Raw genomic sequence first — 27,669 nt, forward strand, 5'->3', positions numbered from 1 at the left:
TCTTTTTCTAATATCTGCCTATGAATCTCTCTTTTGACACATTTGGAACTACTGCTCTATTTTTATCTCCTTTTCTGAAATACTGATACCTACAACAATAATATACATACGTAATACCAACATCAACAGAAAAAGTACTGCGAGCTAGAGTCTGTACACATTGTTATTTGCACAAGAAAGACAGCACCAAAGAAGGCTGATAAAATAAATTAGGCATTTCCACAAATGTGCTTTTTAGGAAACACAAGTGTCGTCAGTACTTAAATAGAACACCCCCTTCCAGAGGCACATTTTAATGAGTTGACCCAGTTTGTGTTTTACCCAAATTTGGAGGTTTCATCAACAGATAAATGCCCCTGCATTTAGCAATCACCCATGGCAAGTATCTACAGTGTAGCAACTGTGTCTTATTTACAAGGATAACGCCTGAGACTTCTTAGAACAGGAGTAAAAAGGGCCTTGTCTAATGAACACTTTAAATGTTTCCCTGTTGGTTATCAATGGTCTTCAACGGCAACTCACCTGGAGGCTTTACGGTCACACATAACATCCATTTGCAGGGACTATGCCCACTAGAATGTTTATGCCACTATTATTGCTGTAAGCAAAGATAATGTCTTGAGTGAACCCATCTATGACCCTGAAATAGAGTATGAGCCGAAATCACACCTCTCCTGCGAGAAACTCTCTTCCACAACAAAGACTTCACATCTCCTCACTCGTTACTGTGCCTCTGCCCTCACACCTTCCTGCATCTGCTCTCAGGATGTTGCACCCGTAGAGACCAGGTTGAAATATTCTTCAATTTACTTTCCACACGGGGGACTACTAAGAATTTTTCAGAATGCTCAAGTACACAGGGAAAGACATCTGGTCTGTGATTTTAGACGGATGCATGGTTCATGAAAGAAATAAGCCAAGGACACATTCCATTCCAAGAAAAGGAAGGGAGCATGTTATGAATGATGCATACGTAGAGGAAATTTTGGATAGACACCTGGCTGAGTAAAGCAGAAAGAAATTTGATCCATGATGTGTGTGGGCTTTAATCAGATTTGTAAACATGAACTGCAAAAGGCAAGGAATGGAACAAAAAATAGAGAAGGAATACAAAACTTGTTACCGGATAGTCAGAGATACAGAGAGGAGATAAGAGACTTGATGAAAAATGAAGATCTAACTCTATGCCATCTACGAGAGACTCATAGGATTTAAGATTTACAGACACACGAAGGCTGACCGTGAAGGGACAGAAGAAGAAATTTCATGCCAATAGCAGGAGTGGCCATCCTTATATCAGACAAAATAGACTCGAATGACCTTAAAAGTCACAAAAAGCAAAGATGTTATACCATATTAAAAGGGTCCGGTCACCCTGAAAGTACATTATAAATATGAGAACACCCAAATAGAAGAAGCAAACCTTGGTACAACCAAAGGGAGAAACAGACGACCCCACAGAAAGAGGAGCGTTGAATACCTCAATGTCCATGGTGGACACAACGTGCAGTTCACATCAGAACTGCCTCACTGAAGGGAAGGGTCACAGGATACATGTAAGGATAACCTGACCCCCTTGCTGTACAGTGGGAAAATAAAAAAAAAAAAAAAGTACCAGGAGGTTGAATTAAATGTCAAAGCCATAAATGAGAATCCAGATGTCTTGGCTCCCAGTACTGAATGTTTTCCAGTAAATAATAAATATGACTTTAAAGAACAAAAATAAATAAATAAATAAATAGGATGCACTGGCATAGGAACATGTTTCCGTTCACGTAGACTTTAGACTTAATTTGTAAAGGAGGACAACATAAAAGGAACTCAGCTTATTAAAATGTGTATAAACTTCGCCCTTTTTTAGCCCATGGAAAAGAGAAACTAGAAGAGCAGGGGGTGTCTGCAAGCTGTAGTCATGATCTCTGGGACACCAGGTGTGAAAGAACCCTAGAGGCCACAATTAAATCCTTCTGGGCCCCTGGTGGGTTAGCTAGGGGCTCATCAACCCCTCGGTGTGTATTCCCAACTCCTCTCTCGTCACAAATCCCTTAGAAAACATTACAGGAGGTGGCCAGCACCTTCGTTCCTCAAGCCAAGCTGAATAAAGGATGCTCTGCCCCAGAGGAACACAGAGCTTGCTGTTAGTCTTGTTGGAGAACAAACACAAAACCGTGATCTCTGAGAGACTTACACAAGAGGGAGGGCGTCGGCATTGCAGAGAGAAAAGAGAAGCGTGAAAGGCCGTCCCTTAGATGCCCACCCATCGCAGAAGGCTCCGGCACCCCATGGACGAGGGCCCCTGGCACTGACTCGGTGCTGTTGAAGAGGTTCCAGACAGGAAGAGGAGGCACTGCAGGAGACATCACGGAGGACTAAGGACTGACAAGAGGTGAGCCACCAGGGACGGTGATCAGAAGAGCTTTAGTGCTCTTCGGGTCCTTGGGAAGAGTAGAACCAGCTCCCAACAACTGGCAAACAAGTCTCACTATGCCCAAGTCTACCGCCATACCTATGCCCGTAAGAACCCCTCCACCTCTTCCACCAGGCTCACAAGCTTCTCCCCTGCTATTCCACTATCTGTACGTGTCAGACCATCCTCAAGTGCTGCTCCTGGTCCCTGAAACAGGCAGACACAGCGACTGTTCTTCAAGCCTTCCTATTCTGATCTCATTGTCTTTGAGAAAGAGAAACTTCCCTACTATTAGAGTCAGTGTTGTAATGATTGATCATAAAATTAGTCCAACCTACGGGTATCCAACTGCTTAGGGAGTGACTAGTCCATCTGAACTATATGTGAACTGACACAGGCTTCCTCCCTTCAAACGACCTTTTGATGCTTTCACTTGAGGTTTAGCAGCACAAACCACAGCTGCATTAGTGACTTTTTTTTTTTAATTTCGTATGTGCATATTCTAATGTATCGTGAACATATGGGACTCATCATTTATAAAATCTCCATGGATCTGTGGTATGCCTACAAAATTACATCAATGTCTTAATAGTATTGCAAAAAGCCAGAGTTCAAGTTTCCTCACTTTTGTTATAAATTTGTTTTCCCATTTGTTTTCATTCCCACTGTACAGCATGGGGACCCAGTTACACATACAGGTATAGATCATTTTTTGTCCCATTGTCATGCTGCATTGTAAGTATCTAACGGAGTTCTCAGTGCTACACAGCAGGATCTCATTGTAAATCCACTCCAAGAGCAATAGTTTGTACCCATTAACCCCAAGCTCCCAATCCCTCTCACTCTCTCCCTCTCCCCCCCAGGGCAACCACAAGTCTATTCTCCAAGTCCATGACTTTCTATTCTGTGGAAAGGTTTATTTGTGCTGTGTATAAGATACCAGACATATCATATGGTGTTTGTCTTTCTCTTGCTGACTTCTTTCACTCAGTATGTGTCTCTAGTTCCATTCGTGTTGCTGCAAATGGCATTAGGTCATTCTTTTTTATGGCTGAGTAGTATTCCATTGTGTGTATATACCACTTCTGCCTAATCCAGTCATCTGTTAATGGACATCTGGGTCGTTTCCGTGTCTTGATTATTGTGAATTGAACTGCATTGAACATGTGGGTGCATGTGTCATTTATAAGGAAAGTTTTGTGCAGATATATGCCCAAGAATGGGGCTGCTGGATCACATGGTAGTTCTACATATAGATTTCTAAGGTACCTCCATACTGATGTCCATCGTGGCTGTACCAGCTTATATTCCCACCAAAAGTGCAAAAGAGCTCCCTTTTTCACACACCCCCTCCAGCACTTGTTATTTGGGGACTTATTAAGGATGGCCATTCTGACTGGTGTGAGGTGGTATCTCACGGTAGCTCTGATTGGCATTTCTCTAATAATCAGGGACGCTGAACATTTTTCCATGTGCTTGTTGGCCATCTGTTTATCTTCCTTGGAGGAGTGTCTACTCAGGTCTTTTGCCCATTTATCCTTTGGGTTGTTCGCTTTTTTGCTGTTGAGGTGTATAAGTTGTTTGCATAGTCTAGAGATGAAGCCCTTGTCAGTTGCATCATTTGAAACTCTTTTCTCCCATTCTGTATGCTGGGAACTATGAGACATTAATCAAGGAAATTAAAGAAGATGGAAAGAAATGGAAAGACGGCCCATGTTCCTGGATTGGAAAAATTACTATTGTAAAAATGGCCATTCTACCCAAAGCAATCTACAGATTCAATGCAATCCCTATCAAATGACCCATAACATTTTCCACAGAACTAGAACAGACAATCCAAAACCTCACACGAAATCCCAAAAAACCCAGAATTGCCAGAGCAATCCTGAGAAACAAAAACCAAGTGGGAGGCATAGCTCTTCCAGACTTCAAGCAATATCACAAAGCCACAGTCATCAAGACAGTGTGGCACTGGTACCAAAACAGACAGACCGACCAATGGGACAGAATAGAGAACCCAGAAAAAAACCCTTAATCTTTGACAAAGGAGGCAAGAATATAAAATGGGAAAAATACACTCTTTTCAGCAAGTATTGCTGGGAAAACTGGACAGGTGCATGCACATCACTGAAACTAGAACACACCCTCACACCATACACGAAAATAACTCAAAATGGCTGAAAGACTTAAATAGAAGACAAGACACCATCAAACTCCTGGAAGAGAGGAGTTCCTGTCATGGCTCAGTGGTGAAGGAATGTGACTAGGAACCCTGAGGTTGCAGGTTCGATCCCTGGCCTTGCTCAGTGGGTTAAGGATCTGGCATTGCCGTGAGCTGTGGTGTAGGTTGCAGACACGGCTCGGATCCCTCATTGCTGTGGCTCTGTCGTCGGCGAGCGGCTACAGCTCCGATTCGACCCCAAGCCTGGGAACCTCCATATGCCATGGGAGCAGCCCCAGAAAAGGCAAAACACAAACAAACCAACAAAACAACCTCCTGGAAGAGAACATAGGCAAACCATTCTCGGACATCAACCTTCTGAATATTTTCTCAGGTCAGTCTCCCAAAGCAACAGAAATAAAAGTGAAAATATCCAATGGGACCTAATCAAACTGACACGCTTTTGCACAGCAAACGAAAGCAAAAAGAAGCAAATAGTGACATATTTTCTGAGGTTCAGCATAGGGCTACCATGACCATACACACTGCTGCTGCTGATTCCTTTGCCTTCTGCAGATTCCCCTCCTCTAGCTATCTTGTGATGCATGTTACAGAAGTTTCAAATGCAATTTCAGCACACACTTTTTTTTTTTAGTATTTCAACTTTTAGAAATATAGGGAGCAATAATATGGGTTTATTAGAAATACAGAATGTAGCAGGGAACTGTCCCCAAACTCGCTAAATAGACATGAATTTGAATAATCTTTTCTTAAGCTCTTCCTCACATTCTCATGCAGGACATCTGGTCTTACACAGAGACAGAGAGGATAGATTGATGCTTTGGGGTGACACATATTTCCGTATCTGTTATCGGTTGGTGGGATATTTTCACTCTCATGTACAGGTCAGAGTGTGAGTATTTGCTGATCTAAACCAACTCATCCTGATTTAGAGACAATTGAGAAAAATACAGAAGTAAAGGAGTTACCAAGACTAGAGAATATGTATAGATTCATCACGTTCTAATTAAAAGGCATGTTTCAAGCAAAATAACAAGATTTTTTTTTTCCCCCACAGGATTGGAATGACACGACAACCGAGTTTATTTGCTAACTTCGTTATTTTGCTGGTTTTAATGCAGGTGTGCTGCCCCACACATCACATGTTATTGTGCCACAGGGCTTGTCGACATGTTTCCTAAACACAAGGATGCGTCTCTGTGATCGTTATTTTACATCTCAGACACATGCGATGGATGATGGGACCTAAGATTTCTACCAAAATCATGACTCTGGATAAAAACAAGTAGAAAAGGAAGAAACACCGACGGAGAAAGTTCTTTCCTTTGCATCAGGAAACACAAGGACACTATGTCCATTTCCAACGTCACAGTCCTCACACCCTCTGTGTTGACACTGATAGGGATCCCAGGCCTGGAGTCTGTGCAGAGCTGGATCGGGATTCCATTCTGTGCCATGTACATCACTGCTGTGCTGGGAAATTCCTGGCTTCTGAGCATCATCAGGTCGGAACGCAGCCTCCGTGAGCCCATGTACATGTTCCTAGGCATGCTGGCAGCCACGGATATCGCACTTAGTACCAGCATTGTGCCCAAGATGCTTGGAATCTTCTGGTTTCATGTCTCAGAGATTTATTTTGATGCCTGCTTGCTTCAGATGTGGCTCATCCACACATTTCAGGGCATCGAGTCAGGCATCCTGCTGGCCATGGCCCTGGACCGCTATGTGGCCATCTGTTCTCCCCTGAGGCATGCTGCCATCTTTACCCAGCAGCTAGTCACTCAGATTGGGGCTGCGGTAACACTCAGGGCTGCCATTCTTGTAGCCCCATCCCTCATCCTGATAAAGTGTCGATTGCACCTTTATCATACAACTGTCATCTCCCACTCCTACTGTGAGCACATGGCCATTGTGAAGCTGGCTGCAGGAAACATCCGAGTCAACAAAATCTACGGTCTGTTTGTGGCCTTCACTGTTGCAGGGTTTGACCTCACAGTCATCACTCTGTCCTATGTCCAAATATTCGTCGCAGTGTTTCGTCTGCCCCAGAAGGAGGCCAGGCTGAAAGCGGTCCACACTTGCATCCCTCACATCTGCATCTTCCTGCAGTTCTACCTCCTTGCTTTCTTCTCCTTCTTCACACACAGGTTTGGTGGGCACATCCCCCCTTACATCCACATCCTCTTCTCCAGCATCTACCTGGTGGTCCCTCCGTGCCTCAATCCGCTTGTCTATGGGGCAAAGACCAAGCAGATCCGCATCCAAGTGACAAAAATGTTCCGTTCCTGAAAGTACCCAGGATTCATCATTTCATGTTTTTCTTGGTGGGAAATGTCATAATCCTTCACAATGTATAAAATGAACAATCTATATTACTTGAGATGTTTGAGTTTTCCATTTAATTTTTTTTTTTAATTTACCGGAATGTTAGCATCTTACAGATCCTCTTAGCCCATGACAACGGTCTCCCAACAGGATGGTGGATTCTATCTGGGTAATGAGAGCAAGACATAAAAGAGAAAAACAGCAAATGTATGTCCTTTTCCTGCTCTTTCATGTTTAGTTCCTGGATGAATGTCTCCTTGTAGGCATCTGACTCTAGAAGATTCACACGTGACAGATCCCTCACTGATCTGAGATACAGCTAAGGCGTGTTCTGCAGTGTCCAGGTCCTCAGGGAACTCCAGTTCTTAATGCTATTTCTTGGTCACCCGCGTTGTCTTCAAAATAATAAATAGAGGGAGGTCCTGTTGTGGCTCAGTGCTTAGGTACCCGACTAGCATCCATGAGGATGCGGGTTCAGTCTCTAGCCTCACTCCGTGGGTTAAGTGTCCAGCCTTGCTGTGAGCTGTGGTATAGGACACAGGCACAGATCCTCATGGCTCTGGCTGGGGCTGGGGCTGGGGCTGGCAGCCACAGCTCTGATTCGACCCCTAACCTGGAACGTCCATAAGCCCCAGGTACAGCCTAAAACAAAAAGGAAGAAAAGGAGCATTGTATTTTATCTATGTTGTTATCAAAACTAAACAAAACATTTTATGTTTCTAATGAGATAATACAGTCCAGAAACTTCAGTGAATGTGCAAGTTCCTTCGGGGAATGACAGGCACAGAAAGCATGAGAATGCACGTGTTCCATTTTACACATCAGTACTTTCTCTGCTACCTCCACCACTTTTCTAATTACCTCCTCAAGCGTTATCAACCTCCTAGAATCTTATCCATAGCATGCTGGAGAAGAGCAGCATACTGGTGAGTCTGACATAGGGGTTCATTTCCCTGAGTTCAGAACTTTGGTTGCCTTAAGTTTTGGGAAGAAAGAGATACAGGCGAATGGGGAGAAGTGAAAGTGGGTTGCATGAATTCATCCCTAGATTTGGCAGCAAATTCACGCTTTAGGAGAACAGAGCGTCAGTCTCCCATCTTTTGAGAAACTTTCAGTCTTCATGAGAATTTTGCAGAGTCTCACTCCCTTGGGCCCAGGGATGGAAAAGCATCATCACTGTCTCCTCTGCAAGAGCAGAGACTAAGGGAAGCCCAGGACGAATCCTGAATGGTCTCCCTCTCCCAGGTGCCAAGACGTGAGCAAGAAACTGGCAGGAGGTGGGGGAGGAGAGAGGGCAGCGGGTTGTGGCAGGAGAGACAGGCACATCTTAGAAAGCCATGGCAGCTCTCACGAACTTAGGAACACCTAGGGCCTTGGGGACTCAGTTTTAGGTTTTAACTGCAACTCTCAGACAGAAAAAAAAAAAACAAGAAATCTATCTCCATGTTCCCTTGTTTGTGCAATAAATACTAAAATCCACCTTAAACTTGTGGCTTCATTTTTTATGCGCCTACAGTGAAGAAGGCTGTAGCACTTTGGAGGATGGGAAAATACAATTTGAAGTGTGATAACTTATGGCTCCAAATGCAGAAACCACATGGTTTGCCACCAACCCTAGAGGTGAACACGTTTAACTGATCTGCAGAGTGAAACAGTACAACCGGTTTATCACAGTGACAGACGAGATGGCCTTCTCCGACCAGCCTACGTGAGGTGAAGTCAGTTGATCCTGAAGAATGAGAGCCGTGCATCCACTCAGGCAAAGGGCCCAGTTCGGGCCCAGTTCCACCTGAATATCTGAGGATTGCCCTTGGACAGGAAATACCTTACACACATAAATTAAGTCTGTAGAGATCGAAAGTATGGGATTCAGGGTGAGAAGTCTGAGCTCAATTCCAAATCAATGCTGGGAACCTTACCAGGTTGCAGAGCTTTCTACGCCTCTGTGGGATCACCCCTAATACAGTGTCTCCAGAGTGGCTATGAGGGGAATGTATTATCATGCACAACCAGGGCTGGCGCTATTCTTCAACAACTGTCATTTATTTTCACATACTCTCCTAATAGTATTGGGAGAGAAGGCTTAGACAAGGAAAGTCAGAAAGCAAAGAGGTGAAATTACAGCTGACACCACAGTCATACAAAGGATCCCAACACAACACGAGGAATAGCTAGATGCCAAGAAATTGGCAACCTGGAAACTGACACACTGTATTATACCTGCATCCCAGGCTGAATCATGAAGAAGTAGAAAATCTGAATAGACAGATCTCTAGTAGAACTTTGAAACCATAACTGGAAACCTCTCCAAATCTAAAAGTCCCGGACCTGCGAGCTTCACAGGGGAGTTCTACCACAATGTTCAAGGACCATTTAATACCTGTCCTTCTAAACCTCTTCCAAAGTATAGGAGTTCCCGTCATGGCTCAGTCGAACCAAATCAGACTAGTATCCATGAGGACGCAGGTGCCATCCCTGGCCTCGCTCAGCGGGTTAAGGATCCGGCTTTGCGGTGAGCTGTGATGTAGCTCACAGACATGGCTTGGATACGACGTTGCTGCGGCTGTGGTGTAGGCTGGCAGATACAACTCAAATTCGAACCCTAGTCTGGGAACCTCCATGTGCCAAGAGTGTGGACGTATAAAGACAAAAAAAAAAATAACATAAAATAAAAACCACAATTCTTCCAAACCACTGAAGAGGAGAGAATGGTTCCTCAGTCGTTTTATTACGTAAATCTTTCTCCGACACCAAAACATGGAAAGGGCAATAAAAAACTTAAGGTCCAATAACTCCAATGACCTCAGATGAAAAATCCTTGAAACCAAATATTAGCAAACTGAATCCCATAAGTCATTAGAAATGTCATATATTACGATCAAGCGGGAATGGATCCAGGATCCAGAGAGGCAAGGATGGTTCAACATCAGCAAATCCAACAATGTGATATATATCACATTAATAGTTTCAAACGTCAAAACCGGAGTTCCCGTCGTGGAGCAGCGGTTAACGAATCCGACTAGGAGCCATGAGGTTGCGGGTTCGGTCCCTGCCCTTGCTCAGTGGGTTAACGATCCGGCGTTGCCGTGAGCTGTGGTGTAGATTGCAGACACGGCTCGGATCCCGCGTTGCTGTGGCTCTGGCGTAGGCCGGTGGCTACAGCTCCGATTCAACCCCTAGCCTGGGAACCTCCATATGCCGTGGGAGCGGCCCAAGAAATAGCAAAAAGACAACAACAACAACAACAACAAAGTCAAAACCATAGGATCAGCTCCATCGATGAAAAAAAGTGGATGACAATGTTTAATTATGTTTATGATTAAAACAAAAGAAAGAAAGAAAACACTCTCCACCACTACGGAAAACCCTATGGAGGTTCCTTAGAACTATGGTATTCTTCAGCAATCCTACTCCTGGGCAGTTATCCAGACAAAACTGTCATTCGAAAAGATACATGCACTCCTGTGTTCACTGCAGCACTATTCACAGGAGCCAAGATATGGAAACAACCTAAATGTCCATCAGCACATGAAACAATTAAGAACGGGTGGGACATATATGCAATGGAATACTACTCAGCCAGAAGAAGAATGAAATAAAGCCATTTGTAGCAACATGGATGCAATTGGAGATTCCCACATTAAGTGAAGTACGTGAGAAAGAGAAAGACACATCCCTGATGGGGGAATCTCAACTACGGCACAAGTGAAGCTATCTAAAATACAGAAACAGACCCACAGACATCATGAACAGACAATGAGGTGGTCAAGGGAGAGGGAGGAAGGAGTGGGATAGACGGGGAGTTTGGGGTTGATAGATACAAATGATTCCATTTTGAATGGATAAGCTTTGAGGTCCTACTATATAGCACAGGGAAATAGGCAACTATATCCAAACTCTTAGGACAGAACAAGATGGAAGACAGATTAAGAAAAATATACTACATAAAATATACAACCGGGTCACTCTGCTGTACAGCAGAAATTGGCCCAACACTGGAAATCAACTATACTTAGTAAAAAACCAAAACCGTCTCCATAAAGTGCGTGTGGAAGGAACACATCTCCAAATAATAAAGGCCTCGTATGGCAAGTCCACAGCGAACATCCCACTCAAGGAAGTGAAAGGACTAGCTCAAGGTCGGGAAGAAAGCCAGGCTGCCTACTCTTGATCCTTATTCAAGAGAGTCTTGCAAAGCACAGGAAGAGCAATTAGGCAACATGTTGCCCGAAATACGTGAGGAGTAGCCAAAGGGGACAGAGGGACACTAAGGCAGCAAATGCGGTTTGAAAGATGGTGCCAAAAGACGGACTCGATCCAGGGTAGCTGCACACCTTCAATGTGGAAAAAAACCCCACAGTGTCTCAGAAGTGCAATCAAAGGACGTGTGCCTGCACGTCGTCTCCACGTGTCTACCCGGTATCACAACGAAAAGCAATCCAAACAGATGTGCACCTCCTGTGTGTACTACTTTTCTCATTTCTGAGGAATGACTCGCAGGCAGCAAAGTATGTGCATCTTAAGCTTGTCTTTTGACAAATGCCTTCCCCACATTCTCATCAAAATGCGGAGCGCTGCTGGCATTCTAGACAAGATCCTCCTCGAGTCCCCTCCCACCCCTGCTTCTCACCTCCCACCCCTGCTGAGGAACAAATCCCTTATGGTTCACTCCCTGATTTCTTTAGCCTCTTCTGCTCATCACACGTAGGATCATGTAAGCAGAACGGTCCAGTTTCTTTTCTTCACCAAAACGTCTCTGATGTTTACGGATGTTACTGGGGGGCCTTCACCGTTCATTTCATCATAAAGTGTCAGATGAAGACTACTGCCTTTTCACTATTAATTTGTAGGAATAACTTTTATACTTTAGATTCAAGTCTTGTGTCAGAATACATGTCTGTCTGTGTGTATATAGAGTATGATTTCACCACCTATATGGTGCTTACCGAGTTTTTAAAAAGTATACATTTGCTGAAATGAATTGCAAAAATGTTGGTGTCTTAGAGCTTCTCTGTCCTGACATGGAAATATCTGCCTATCTTCAAGACATAGAGATGTCCTATGTTTTTCTTCTTGATAGATTTGTGTTTAGTTTCTACATTTGGGGTTATTACATTTGGGGTGTGTCAGTTAAGCTGTTTGTACAACTCTTTTTACTCTCATTCTGTGTGTTGAAAAGGGTTTCTGTGGTCTGTTGAATGGCTCGGGCATCTTTATAGAATACAACTGATTATACGAATGTGAGTTTTCTCATAGGTCCTCCATTCCGTGTCATTAATAACGTGTCTTTATTTTCATGGTGATAGCAGAATATCTTGATTACTATAGTTTTACAGTAAGTACTTATTTCAGGTACTGTAAGGACTCAAAATGTATTCCTTTTTTAAAGAATGCTTTGCAGTGATCACATTGAGTTTCCTTATACGATGCAGAATCAGTTTTTAATGCTTGCAAAGGGTGTGTGCTAGGATTCTCTCAGGACTGTTTGAAGTCCTAGGATTCACTGCATGGAACTGACTTTGTAACAATATTGAGATTGCAGGATATGACGGCGGTAGCGCTCTGTCGTTCTTTAGACCCGTCTGCTGTCTCCCGACAATCTCTGCAATTCTTAGTACAGAATCCTTGTGTTTTATTTTACTGTACACATAAACACATCTTGAAGTATCATGTTTTATGCTCAATAGCCAATGGTCTTTTTTACTTTCCAGGGACTTTTTCCGGTCAGTTGATTCACAGAACTCGTTTCGTATGAACTTTGTGTCTTATAACTGAGTGACTGTCTCTTTTGAATAAAGGCATCACTTTATTCACCTACTCAGGACGTTTCACCTTAACAAACAGGTTTCCACTATACCGCACAGGGAACTGTGTGTGACTGCACAGCTGAAACCGAAGAAACACTGTAAATCAACTATACTTAAAACTAGTGACATTAATTACTTCATTTGAAAAAACAAATACGATATAAATTTGGCATTGCGTATATCAGCCTAAGGTCTTCCACCCAGGTGATAATATTGCTATTCTCTGATCCAATACACTTCTTCTGGGAGCTGTTGACCTATAAAGTATTCACTCGTAAATGTGGAACATAGCTGTTTATTAGAACCCTTGCATAACGTTTCATTTCAGATTGGCTTCGTGAAAGAAACTCTTTTAAAATCCCTGTGTTAGGAGTCTCCAGAGTAACAACCAAAAGGATGTACAGAGAAATATAAATACTGACATCATATACATATGGGTAGGGGAGAGAGAGAGAGAATGAATTATTAAAGAGAATTGGCTCATATAATTATGGAGTCCAGCAACACACACGTTTTTGCAGGAAAATGAGCAAGCTAGGGACCTGGGAGCCCCAATGACTTATTTTCAGTCTGAGTTTGAAAGCCTACTAACAAGGACAGTTGATGGTATATCTCCAGTCTAAAGTCCTGCAAAGTCAAGACATTAGAAAACTCAGTGTTTAGATTCTAGTCCTAACACACATGCACACGCACACACACACATGTGCGCGCACACACACACACACACGCACATCCAGGATTCCAACTTGAAGGCTGTCATGCAAGAAGATGGTTCACTGTCCAGAAGAAGGGTCAGCCTTTCCATGCTCCTCAGGTCTTCAGGGGATGGGAGGAGGCCCCCGCCAGCAGGGAGGGCTCTCTGCTTTCCTCACTGCACCGCTTCCGTGCTCATCTCATCCAACCAAACCCTCAGAGACACACCCAGAGTCATCAGAATGGCGTCTGGCCAACGCTCTGGGCGCCCTGTGGCCCAGTCACGTTGGCCCATGTAATTAACAACTGCATCATTTTAAAGGGCATCACTTTGTCACGTGACTCTGGATACGCTCCTTCACAGTGTTTGCTCCAGTATCTATTTTCTGGGAACTTCTAAACCTTGAACGTGAAGCTCTGCCGGGGCCAGAAAAAGGCCTGCCTGTTTTCTGCCTTGGCTTCTGTGATGGCCAAAGCCACGAAATCCAGTTATTAGGTCAAACGGCACACGGTATGCGAGATTTCACTGGAAGGCTGTTTTAGATGTTTTGAAATATACATGTATATATATTAACACACCCCAATATATGCACAAGTATATGAGTATGCAAAGTATACTACATTGAGAGAGAGAGAGAGAGGAAATTATATATATATAATCCCTTCTTCCTATTTCTCTGGAGAATCCTGACCAATACAGGGTCTGAGAAATGTAAGAATTAGACATACAAGTGGTAGATGAGAGACAGAAGACCATCTATAGTTTCAATACTGTTGAAATGTAAAGACACAGCTTCGTATGAAAGCAAAAGGCACCTGCATCCCTGCATCCCAAATGTGGCTGATTTACCATCAAGCCAGGGTGATGCGGCCATCAGAACAATATTCCCACGTTGGAGGAGAGGCTACTCTGGGATGGTCAGCACAAAAGGCCTCAGCTGTGGGCAGTTCTCCACCAGGAAGAAGGGTGGAGATGTGCCGAATGTTGCAAGCTGTTCTTCCCAAAGTAAAGATTTAGATACCGGACTACAGAGAGCCAGCACGGTCAGTGCATCACGGATACCTCACCTGAAAGCCATCCCTGAGAAAGAAAAGTCACCCCCTGCCAAGAATGGGTCGAACATCAGCTCCCTGAAGACCTCTACCTTCATCTGAAGCCACCTGTACAATACAATGCCCAAGGCCTAGTGAAATATTTCTTGTGGCGTCCCCGTTGGGGCTCAGCGGTTTACAAACCATTAGGATCCATGAGGATGTGGGTTCGATCCCCGGCCTCGCTCGGTGGGTTCAGGATCCAGCGTTACCGCGAGCTGGGGTGTGGGTCACAGATGTGACTTGGATCAGGTGTTACTGTGGTTGTGGCCTACGCCCGCAGCTGCAGCTCCGATTGGACCCTTAGCCTGGGAACCTCCATATGCCGAAAGTGAGGCCCTAAAAAGCCAAAAGAGAGAGAAATGTTTCTTGTGACGTCCTGAGGAATAAAGCCCTTAAAGTACTAGTTCACTCAATCAATTTCTCAGATCTTCAACTCAGGAAGAAAAGGACAGAAATGAGAAAAATGGTCAATGGAACAATGAAATAATTCACAGAACATACCACTGAGAACAATGATGACCAGAACGGTCGGAAATGACCTCTGATGCTCTTCTGGTCTCACATCCAAGAAAACCGTGGTACCCGAGATCATGGACCCCTACTGGTAACGCACCCCCATCACACCTAATAACCACAGATACTCAAAGCAGTCTCCAAAGGCACCCCGAGGTAGCCTTGAGAGTCACAAATCCATCCCACCCAATGGCACTGAGAAGCCCCGATCATTAAACCAGCCAGACTGCCACCATCTCTATGACGTGTACAGCAGCATTTCCAACACACACAGTGATTTTGTTTTTGTATTGCAGTTATTCATTCTTCTGCCACGCCCATGGCATGTGGAGATTAACAGGCCAGCGATGGAACCTGCACCAGAGCCGCGGCTGTGGCAATACTGCATCTTCAACTTGCAGAGCCACACAGGAACTTTATTCACAGTGATTTAATGTCCTAAATCAAAGCATGCAGGCGCTCCCCTTGTGCTTCAGAGGGCAAAGAATTGACTAGTATCCATGCGGATGCAGGTTCGAGCCCTGCCCTCACTCAGTGGGTTAAAGGACCCAGCACTGCCGTGAGCTGAGATGTAGGTCGCAGATGGTATCGGATCTGGTGTGGCTGGGGCTGTGGTGAAGTCAGCAACTCCGATTAGACCCCTAGCCCTGGAATGTCCACATGGCACAACTGTGGACATTCAAAAAATAAATGTAAAAAGGCATGGACACCTTCACACACGTGAATACTGTTCAGCACCTTTATTGAAAAATGACCAATAAGCTGACGTTTTCAGGAAAAATCCACCGCTGGTAAGTTCTAAAGTCCTTAATCCTTAAACAGAGCAATCACATATTTACAAAAAATTATAACTTAGCTGTTTAAAAGGCATGGTAATCAATATATGCTGGCACATGCCCAAGGAGATACACACAGAAACACACACACGTGCGTCCATATCATAGAGAAAAGCTCTCATAGGAGACATAGTGGTTTTCAGAATAAAGTTCAACCATTTTGCACAATGTCCATGCCCATTCGTAATACTCATGTTGTTTCCTCAAAGTGCACCTTACATTGCAGAACACAACACACCACCACACCCTGTGCCCTGCCCTTCACCACTTTCTCTCGGTGACATCGCCTCGGTCCCGCACCTGGCATGGTGGGTCCTTCCGTCCGGGGTCACGGGTCATCCTGCCTCAAGAATCACACTCCCTACTTCAGAAACAAGAGCGAGGAGATCTATGACTGATGCTTTGGGTCAGATCCTCATGCTCCGTTCTCTTTGCTCGCTACACATTCTGTGGGGACAAGGACTACTTCCCTCCCCATTTCTCTGGCCCTCTCTCCCAGAAATGAGAGCTTACGACAGCTACAAACTCATGAAATAGACATACTACGTCAAATGTACCACTAGGCCACTATTCTCTAAGCCACTATTTATAAGAGTATAGGTGTGTGATAACCATTGATGAATTGATTAAGAAGGACAGGATGCGGGTTTCCCCGGGGAGGAGCCTCTTCGGTTTCCAACGGCCCTGCTACCCACCCAAGCCCCCAGGGGATGCTCTAGTGGACCAGCTGCATAGGACTGCCAGCTCCAGGCAGGACCCCCTGCAGCCTAGAAAAGCTGCAACAAGCTCAGCCAGACTGTGAAAAGATCCGCCTACATTCTCAGACTGTCCTTCTGAGTTGGGCTGCCCTAGGGAAGAGCCTCTCAGGTTCTCAGTGCCCCAGATAGCTGCTCCAGCCCCCAGGGGGTGATGTACCCCTAAAGAGCAGCTGTCCAACACCGCCAACCCCTTGCAAGAACCCCACAGCCTAAAAACACCAGAGCAAGCTCTGCATGGCCAAGTGAAATCTGCTACCATCACGGTGTGGACCTCTCAGTCCTGTCTGCCCTCAGGAAGTCCTCCTTTGCTTCAAAGAAACACTGTTAGCCCCATCAACACTCCAGAAAAGCCACACTGCCTCAAAAAAGATTGACCAACAACGTCAGCCCTGAGGAAATATTCCACCGCAGTGACAAGGCAAACACTGCCCGATCAAGGAGAGTACAACTCCCTCAGGAGAAAGAAAACAACAAGCAAGATGAAGAAGCTGAGAAACCACCCCCAGTCAAACCAACAGGAGAACTCACCTAAAACAGTCAACAATGAAACAGATCTCTGCAGTCAGACAGACCTGGAGTTCAAAAGAGAAATAGTGAAAATACTGAAGGAATTAAGAGAAGATATGAACAGTAATGCAGATACCCTCAGAAAGGAACTAGAAAAGATAAGGAGGAGCCAAGAAAAACTAGAACATTCATTTGCAGAGATGCAAACTGAACTAGGGGCAGTAAAAACCAGAATGAATAATGCAGAAGAACGAATCAGTGATATGGAAGATAGAATAATGGAAATCACTCAATCTGGTCAACAGACAGAAAACCGAATCAAAAAACTGGAAAGCAATATAAGAGACCTATGGGATAATATAAAGCGGGCCAATCTACGCATAGTAGGAATTTCAGAAGGAGTAGAAAAAGATAAGGGAATGGAAAATACATTTGAAGAAATTATTGCTGGAAACTTCCCAAATCTAAAGGATACTGGATTCAAGATACAAGAAGCACAGAGGGCCCCAAACAAACTGAACCCAAACAGACCCACACCAAGACACATCATAATAAAAACGGCAAAAGTTAGTGATAAAGAGAGGATCCTCAAGGCAGCAAGAGAAAAACAGAATGTTACCTACAAGGGAACCCCCATAAGAATATCAGCTGATTTCTCTACAGAAACACTACAGGCCAGGAGGGAATGGCAAGAGATATTTAAAGTGCTCAAAGGAAAAAATATGCAACCTAGAATACTCTATCCAGCAAGAATATCATTTAAAATAGAAGGGGAAATAAAAATTTTTCCCAACAAACAAAAACTTAAAGAATACAGCAACACAAAACCCAGGTTAAAGGAAATATTGAAAGGGCTTCTCTAAACCAAAAAGAAAGGAAGGAAAGGGAAGAAAAAAGAAAAGAAAAGAAAAAAAAAAAGAAGAAGAAGAGGAAGAACTAGGACTGAGGAAACTGCAATCAGAGAGCAGTCACTCAAATAAGCCAGCATACAGATTTAGTCATGAACATGCTTCAAACAAAATAAAATTAAAAAGAAAAAAAGAAAAAAGAGTCATCAAAACCATAAAATGTGGGCAAGGGATGTCAGGAGGTAAATAACCCTTTTTGTTTATATGTATGTCTCTCTTCTTAATTTTAATATAGTAATGAAGTGTTTGAACTTACAGGACCATCAGGCTAAAACACACATTTATGGGAAGGGGTTAGCATACTTAAAAAACAGGGCAACCACAAGCCAAAACCAAATATTGCATTTGCAAAAAATGAAAAAAAAAACACTCAAGCAGATAATAACAGGAGACCATCCAACCAAAAAAAAAAAAAAAAAAAAAAAGAAAGGAAGAATGGAGAACCATAGTATCAACTGGAACACGAGGTTCAAATGGCAATAAATAATCATCTATCAATTATCACCTTAAATGTCAATGGACTGCATGCCCCAATCAAAAGACACAGAGTGGCTGAGTGGATAAAAAGGCAAAAACCGTCAATATGTTGCCTACAAGAAACTAACCTTAGGACAAAAGATACATATAGATTGAAAGTGAAAGCGTGGGGAAAAATATTTCACGCCAATAGACATGACAGAAAAGTAGGAGTCGCAACGCTCATATCAGACAAAATAGACTTTAAAACAAAAGACATAAAGAAAGACAAAGAAGGACACTATTTAATGATTAAGGGATCCATCCAAGGAGAGGATGTTACTATCGTCAACATATATGCCCCAAATACAGGAGCACCCAGATACATACAACAAATATTAACAGACATAAAGGGAGATATTGATGAGAATACAATCATAGTAGGAGACCTAAATACCCCCCTCACATCAATGGACAGATCCTCTAGACAGAAAACCAATAAAGCAACAGAGATCCTAAAGGAAACAATAGAAAAGTTAGACTTCATTGATATCTTCAGGACACTACATCCAAAAAAAGCAGAATACACACTCTTCTCAAATGCTCATGGAACATTCTCAAGAATCGACCACATATTGGGACACAAAGCGAATCTCAATAAATTTAGGAGCGTAGAAATTATCTCAAGTATCTTCTCTGACCACAATGCCATGAAATTAGAAATCAACCATGGGAAAAGCAAAGAGAAAAAACCTACTCCATGGAGACTCAACAACATGCTACTAAAAAACCAATGGGTCAATGAGGAAATCAAGAAGGAAATTAAAAACTACCTTGAAACAGATGATAATGAAGACACAACCTCTCAAAATCTATGGGATGCTGCGAAAGCAGTGCTCACAGGGAAATTTATAGCAATCCAGGCCTTTCTCAAAAAAGAAGAAAGATCCCAAATTGACAACTTAACCCTCCACCTAAACGAATTAGAAAAAGAAGAACAAAAAAGTCCTAAAGTCAGCAGAAGGAAGGAAATTATAAAGATCAAAGAAGAAATCAATAAAATAGAGACTCAAAAAACAATAGAGAAAATTAATAAAACCAAGAGCTGGTTCTTTGAAAAGGTGAACAAAATTGACAAACCCCTGGCCAGACTCACTAAAAAGAGGAGAGAAAGAACCCAAATCACCAAAATTATAAATGAAAAAGGAGAAATCACAACGGATACAACAGAAATACAAAAAACCATAAGAGAATACTATGAACAACTGTATGGCAACAAGTTTGACAATCTGGAAGAAATGGACAATTTTCTAGAATCTTACAGCTTGCCAAAACTGAATCAAGCAGAAACAGACCAACTGAACAGACCGATCACTAGAAATGAAATTGAAGAGGTCATAAAATCACTCCCTACAAATAAAAGTCCAGGACCAGATGGCTTCACAGGTGAATTCTATCAAACATATAAAGAGGAATTGGTGCCCATCCTCCTTAAACTCTTTCAAAAGGTTGAAGAAGAAGGAATACTCCCAAAGACATTCTATGAGGCCACCATCACCCTCATTCCAAAACCAGGCAGAGATACCACCAAAAAAGAAAACTATCGGCCAATATCATTGATGAATATAGATGCAAAAATTCTCAACAAAATCTTAGCCAACCGAATCCAACAACATATCAAAAAAATTATACACCATGACCAGGTTGGGTTCATCCCAGGTTCACAAGGATGGTTCAACATACGCAAATCAATCAGCATCATACACCACATTAACAAAAAAAAGGTCAAAAATCATATGATCATCTCAATAGACACAGAAAAAGCATTTGACAAAGTTCAACATCCATTCATGATCAAGACCCTCGCCAAAGTGGGTATAGAGGGAACATTCCTGAATATAATCAAAGCCATTTATGACAAACCCACAGCAACTATAATCCTGAATGGGGAAAACTGAAATCCTTCTCACTCAAATCTGGAACAAGACAGGGATGCCCACTCTCACCACTGCTCTTCAACATCGTTTTGGAAGTCTTAGCCACAGCAATTAGACAAACAAAAGAAATAAAAGGCATCCATATAGGAAGAGAAGAGATCAAACTGTCACTGTATGCAGATGACATGATACTATACCTAGAAAACCCTAAGGACTCAACCCCAAAACTACTTGAACTGATTCATAAATTCAGCAAAGTGGCAGGATATAAGATTAACATTCAGAAGTCAGTTGCATTTCTGTATACCAGCAATGAAACATTAGAAAAGGAATACCAAAAAATGATACCTTTTAAAATTGTACCTCACAAAATCAAATACCTCGGAATACACCTGACCAAAGAGGTAAAGGACCTATATGCCGAGAACTATAAAACTTTAATCAAAGAAATCAAAGAAGATGGAAAGAAATGGAAAGATATTCCATGTTCCTGGATTGGAAAAATCAATATTGTGAAAATGGCCATCCTACCCAAAGCAATCTACAGATTCAATGCAATCCCTATCAAATTACCCATGACATTGTTCACAGAACTAGAACAAACAATCCAAACATTTATATGGAACCACAAAAGACCCAGAATCACCAAAGCAATCCTGAGAAACAAAAACCAAGCAGGAGGCATCACTCTCCCAGACTTCAAGAAATACTACAAAGCCACAGTCATCAAAACAGTGTGGTACTGGTATCAAAACAGACAGACAGACCAATGGAACAGAATAGAGAATCCGGAAATTAACCCTGACACCTATGGTCAATTAATCTTTGACAAGGGAGGCAAGAACATCAAATGGGAAAAGGAAAGTCTATTCAGCAAGCATTGCTGGGAAACCTGGACAGCTGCATGCAAAGCAATGAAACTAGAACACACCCTCACACCATGCACAAAAATAAACTCCAAATGGCTGAAAGACTTAAATATACGACAGGACACCATCCAACTCCTAGAAGAAAACATAGGCAAAACACTCTCTGACATCAACATCATGAATATTTTCTCAGGTCAGTCTCCCAAAGCAATAGAAATTAGAGCAAAAATAAACCCATGGGACCTCATCAAACTGAAAAGCTTTTGCACAGCAAAGGAAACCAAAAAGAAAACAAAAAGACAACTTACAGAATGGGAGAAAATAATATCAAATGATGCAACTGACAAGGGCTCAATCTCTAGAATATACAAGCAACTTATACAACTCAACAGCAAAAAAACCAATCAATCAATGGAAAAATGGGCAAAAGACCTGAATAGACATTTCTCCAAAGAAGATATACAGATGGCCAGCAAACACATGAAAAAATGCTCAACATCGCTGATTATAAGAGAAATGCAAATCAAAACTACCATGAGATACCACCTCACACCAGTCAGAATGGCCATCATTAATAAATCCACAAATAACAAGTGCTGGAGGGGGTGTGGAGAAAAGGGAACCCTCCTGCACTGCTGGTGGGAATGTCAACTGGTACAGCCACGATGGAGAACAGTTTGGAGATACCTTAGAAATCTATACATAGAACTTCCATATGACCCTGCAATCCCACTCTTGGGCATCTATCCAGACAAAGCTCTACTTAAAAGAGACACACGCACCTGCATGTTCATTGCAGCCCTATTCACAATAGCCAGGACATGGAAACAATCCAAATGTCCATCGACAGAGGATTGGATTCGGAAGAAGTGGTATATATACACAATGGAATACTACTCAGCCATAAAAAAGGATGACATAATGCCATTTGCAGCAACATGGATGGAACTAGAGAATCTCATCCTGAGTGAAATGAGCCAGAAAGACAAAGACAAATACCATATGATATCACTTATAACTGGAATCTAATATCCAGCACAAATGAACATCTCAGAAAAGAAAATCATGGACTTGGAGAAGAGACTTGTGGTTGCCTGATGGGAGGGGGAGGGAGTGGGAGGGATCGGGAGCTTGGGCTTATCAGACACAACCTAGAATAGATTTATAAGGAGATCCTGCTGAATAGCATTGAGAACTATGTCTAGATACTCATGTCGCAACAGAAGAAAGGGTGGGGGGAAAACTGTAACTGCAATGTATACATCTAAGGATAACCTGACCCCCTTGCTGTACAGGGGGAAAATAAAAAAAAAAAAAAAAAAAAAGAAGGACAGGATGGAAGAACCAGAAAGAAGACTGAAGTTAAATGGGAACACAGGGGATTTCAAGGGTGTTGTGCTTGTAACTCCTTGAGGAACCTTGGGAATGTAATGAGACCTTCAGCCTTAACTGTCTCAGTAGATGCACAATTTTGGATAAGAACATGACGAAGAACACAGAGGCTGCTTTGTGTTTTGTTGTTGATTTTTAAGATGAGCGATTGGATCAAGAAAGAAAGGGAGGCAGCTACTTGATTTCATGCAGCACCTGATTACTCTAGAACAATGAGTGTTTAAAATCACTGAGAAATCCATAATCTATGAGCCCTGCGGGAGGAGCATGTTTGTTTTTTGTGTGGTTTTTTTGGTCTTTTCAGGTCTGCCTCCATGGCACATGGAAGTTGCAAAGCCAGGAGTCAAATCAGAGTTACAGCAGCCGGCCTACCCCACAGCCACAGACACGCGGGATCAGAGCCTCGTCTGAACCCTACACCACAACTCACGGCAATGCCAGATCCCTAACCCACTGAGGGAGGCCAGGGATAGAACCTGTGTCCTCATGGATACTAGTTAGGCTCATTACCTCTGAGCCACAATAGGAACCCCTGGAGGAGGACTCTCAGAGAAGATAGCTCAACCTGGGACGAAAAACCACAGAGAAAAGGAAGCAAAACACGTGCACTGTTTTCCTCTTTCTGCGATTCTCACTCTACTTTCGCAGTGAGAATCCAGAAACCCATTGCCGATTGGCCTCAGGGGCTATGAAACTCTGAAAACCAGCTTTTCCGAAAGCAATTACATGGAAACCTCCAAGATCTCAGACAACACGATTTCTGCAGCTTATTTTTCTTTGGAAAGATGGTTATTATTAGACAAAAGGGAAAGCCAAACAGTAGTACTCCTGGTTACTTTCACGAACGGAACATTTTTGTCACATGGATGCGGATCTGCTTGGTCTTTGCCCCATAGACAAGCGGATTGAGGCACGGAGGGACCACCAAGTAGATGCTGGAGAAGAGGATGTGGATGTAAGGGGGGATGTGCCCACCAAACCTGTGTGTGAAGAAGGAGAAGAAAGCAAGGAGGTAGAGCTGCAGGAAGACGCAGATGTGAGGGACGCAAGTGTGGACCGCTTTCAGCCTGGCCTCCTTCTGGGGCAGACGAAACACTGCGACGAATATTTGGACATAGGACAGAGTGATGATGGTGAGGTCAAACCCTGCAACAGTGAAGGCCACAAACAGACCGTAGATTTTGTTGACTTGGACGTTTTCTGCAGCCAGTTTCACAATGGCCATGTGCTCACAGTAGGAGTGGGAGATGACAGTTGTATGATAAAGGTGCAGTCGACACTTTATCAGGACGAGGCATGGGGCTACAAGAATGGCAGCCCTGAGTGTTACCGCAGCCCCAATCTGAGTGACTAGCTGCTGGGTAAAGATGGCAGCATGCCTCAGGGGGGAACAGATGGCCACATAGCGGTCCAGGGCCATGGCCAGCAGGATGCCAGACTCGATACACAGAAATGTGTGGATGAGCCACATCTGAAGCAAGCAGGCATCAAAATAAATCTCTGAGACATGAAACCAGAAGATCCCAAGCATCTTGGGCACAACGCTGGTACTAAGTGCGATATCTGTGACTGCCAGCATGGCTAGGAACATGTACATGGGCTCACGGAGGCTGCGTTCTGACCTGATGATGCTCAGAAGCCAGGAATTTCCCAGCACAGCAGTGAGATACATGGCACAGAATGGAATCCCGATCCAGCTCTGCACAGACTCCAGGCCTGGGATCCCTATCAGTGTCAACACAGAGGGCGTGAGGATCGTGACGTTGGAAATGGACATAGTGTCCTTGGACCTCCCGATGGAACCAAGAGAAGGTCGTCAGGGCTCTCTTCTTCTTCTACTTTCTAGGTTTATCGAAAGCCATCATAGTGTCAGAATTTTGTTGCACTCTACGATTATACCATACACTCCATCCACAGAACGAAAGGAAAAGACAGATCCTCAGAGATCCTTCACCATTCTCAGGAAGCACATCCACACACACGGTACTCAAGGCGGCATGTGCAGGGCGAGCCACCTGCATCAGAACAAGCCAAACGCCTGGGCAAGGGAGTAACTGCTGACTTCCGTTATGCTTTTCTGCACCTGAGGACAAAAGAGACTTGCTTGTTTCTTTTGTAAATCTCCTTTGAATATGAGTGAGTCTCTGTTCAATCTCTCCATTTCCCATAGCCAGGGACCTTAGGGCTCTATTAGTTCCTGTCGTCTTTCATTCACGAACTGTTGGTGTGGACTCCCAATTTCTCAGACTTCAGTAGTGTATTGGGAGAAAAGACTACCTATGCGAGAAAATAGAGATAGAAAAGTGGACACCCAAGAGTTCCCTCTGTCTGTCTGTCTGTCTGTCTATCTACGTATCTATTTGTATGGATGGATGTTCCTTCAAAAGCATGTGAAGGGAGAACTTTAGAGAAGATATTCAAATCTTGGAGAGTATGGGTCACGGTGTTTACTAATTTTTACATGTCTAGTAAAATTACACTTCATTTTTCATGCACATTTCACACCTGAAACCCTTCAAACTAGTTGTGTCTTAAAATAGCTGGAATCCCATAATACACACTACAGAATATCCAGAGACGAGGAATCGCTAAGAAGCAAGAGAATGGGCAGCAGTGACATATGAGGTTAGAGGACTCATGCTGGATGGCTGTAGACTATGGGAGAACAGTGACGTGGGTGACTTGGCCAGATGGAGGCTGGCTTCTTGGATTTAAACTGTTCAGAGCTACAATGAGCATGCGATTCAGCCAATGTCGTCTCATTCACTCTGAATGAAGTACAGATCAAGAGAACCCTGGAATCATTTTATGAGCTGAGACAGAAGACATTAATAGAGAATAAAGGGCCCAGGGACAGGCTCCCCCAAAGGACAGGCTCCCTAAAAGGAGTCACATGTGGAAAGAGACATGAAGGCAGAGCAGATCGTGGTAGACCTGAGATGACTCAGTACAGGGCTCCAGAGCAACTGACGACAACTGAATCCTTTCTCAATTCACGGACTACAGTTTTTTTTCTTAACACATGCACTCTTATGCTTTTCATGAAACTTCTTTTCTGACCAAACTTAGTACCTTTAAAAAATGACACGTTTTGAATCAAGATGCTAAAGCTATACACCGGAGAAATGCGTGTGATTATGTGAAACATAGAGTTAGGTTATTTTCTTGTTTTGTAAACTCTCCAGAGTGTGGCTTTGTGTCTATAAGCTAATGATCTGCCAGCTATTCACTGCATGTCACCAAACAAGCTGATGATGCAGGAAGCAGTTGGGATTTATGGTGCTTTAAGCCTTACATGATTGAATATAGTCAACAGGAGTCATTCTAAGACAGAAGGCTGGGCTGGTTGACACATATTTAGGACAGACAAGTCAGTTAAATAAGGACCTTGATTTCCACCGGTTTTCTCCCCAGAGCTTAATTCGATGATGCTGCAATTCATGGGTCATGGCCTCTTCCTAAGAGCAGTAGAGGTTTTCCTCTTCCAAGAGGGGCAGAGTTAGAAGAGGAACCTTGAATAAAGACCACATTGTCTGACTCTCTTAAGGGGTCAGAAGATGACTTGGGAGCATTCCCTGCCAGGTACAGGTAGTGGGATGGCAGGTTGAGAGCACATCACTGAACGCAGGGCTTTTGAGAAGGAGTTATTAGTTTGTAAAAACTGGTAATGAAAACGCATGGGATTCCACTCGGGGACACCGAGAATTACTTGCCAGTTGCTGCTGGAACCGGGTCTCCTCCTACCTGCCTCCCGAAGAGTAATCTTAGTTCTTCCTTTTCCTGTCACTCATCACGTCTCACTCAATTGCTCTTCTCCTGGGAGGTCAGCCTCACTTCCTTGCATTCCGTGGGCCGCGTGGCCTCTTCTATCTCTGCCCCCTCGGTAGCAGAACCCAGTGAAAGTCAGCAACTCCAATACGTTTGGTGCTGGGACCGTGTGCCCATGGGTGGACACCTCCAGCATCGGCTTTCAGGCGTCTGTTTTGCCTCCGCAAGACAGACACGCTCCACCTTCTGCACGTCTGCCTGAGGTCACGGTGGCATGTCCATCCTCTGACAGAACGCACAGCACTGGCTGTGCTATTCGGAGACACAGCATCAATTTAGGGAGCTCCAATTGGAGAAGAAAGCTGCTAGGCACCAATCTCAGGGTTCCCTGATGAGCAGGTGAAGAAGAGGAACTTAGAGGATTTATTAGCCCCTAAGGAAAAAACCACAAGGGACCCAACCGATTTTAACTAAGCTCTCTGACGCTCATCTGCACCGAATGTCCCTGATGTCATTTGTACTAGTTGCAGAAATCTCCTGGCTGTGCTTTTCTCCTTTCCCAAAGCCTCAGTGCAGATACATTCATGTACACAAGGTTCAGGGTTGAGAAATGCTATGTTTCTCCATAAGACAGTTACACATTTAGTCTACCTTGTGAAAGGTATTTAATAAGTCATATCACATAGCATTTTTACGTATGTTAGGATTCAACGAAAACATCTAAAACTGTAAGGTAAATAATTGCACAGAAACAAAACCAAACAAGCAAACGAAAAACATAAGGAAGCAAAAGAAATACAGAGGAGCTGCGGCAGATGAAAGAACTCTGAAGATCCGTCCCTGTTAAGTCACCGTGCGGTCCTGTGTTGGATGCTGGGCAACAACAAAATGTCACTAGAAGTAATCTTTGGACTCTTATCCAACTGTGACTTTGAACTGCCAATTAGCTTAGAGTATTATCTCAGGATTAACAGTTCTGATGTTACCATATGACCCAGCAATCCCACTCCTGGGCATATATCCAGACAAAACTTTCACTGAAAAACATACATGCACCCCTATGTTCATTACACCATGATTCACGCAGCCAAGACACGGAAACAACCCTGAATGTCCATCCACAGATAAATGGATTAAGAAGATGTGGCATATCTACACAATGCATACTATGCAGCCTTTGAAAAGAACAAAATAATGCCATTTGCAGCAACAGGGA

The 27,669-nt window shown here is 43.4% G+C and overlaps 2 protein-coding genes across 2 annotated transcripts; one reads left to right on the plus strand and one right to left on the minus strand.

The window, feature by feature from the left end:
* The first annotated feature begins 5,939 nt into the window (after positions 1 to 5,939).
* LOC146399682 (olfactory receptor 52A1-like) lies at positions 5,940 to 6,878 on the plus strand. The gene has a single exon (XM_084978207.1). It carries the CDS (start codon positions 5,940 to 5,942, stop codon positions 6,876 to 6,878), a length of 939 nt encoding a protein of 312 aa, XP_084834333.1.
* Positions 6,879 to 23,523: 16,645 nt separating this feature from the next.
* Positions 23,524 to 24,462, minus strand: LOC146399683 (olfactory receptor 52A1-like). Its single transcript, XM_084978208.1, has one exon. It carries the CDS (start codon positions 24,460 to 24,462, stop codon positions 23,524 to 23,526), a length of 939 nt encoding a protein of 312 aa, XP_084834334.1.
* Positions 24,463 to 27,669: the final 3,207 nt, after the last annotated feature.

Source organism: Sus scrofa, chromosome 9, assembly GCF_054392235.1.
Source record: "Sus scrofa isolate SSC_HxYL_T2T_F1_AM1 chromosome 9, Sscrofa_HxYL_maternal_Yorkshire_Landrace_v2.0, whole genome shotgun sequence".
NCBI classification, from domain to species: Eukaryota; Metazoa; Chordata; class Mammalia; order Artiodactyla; family Suidae; genus Sus; species Sus scrofa.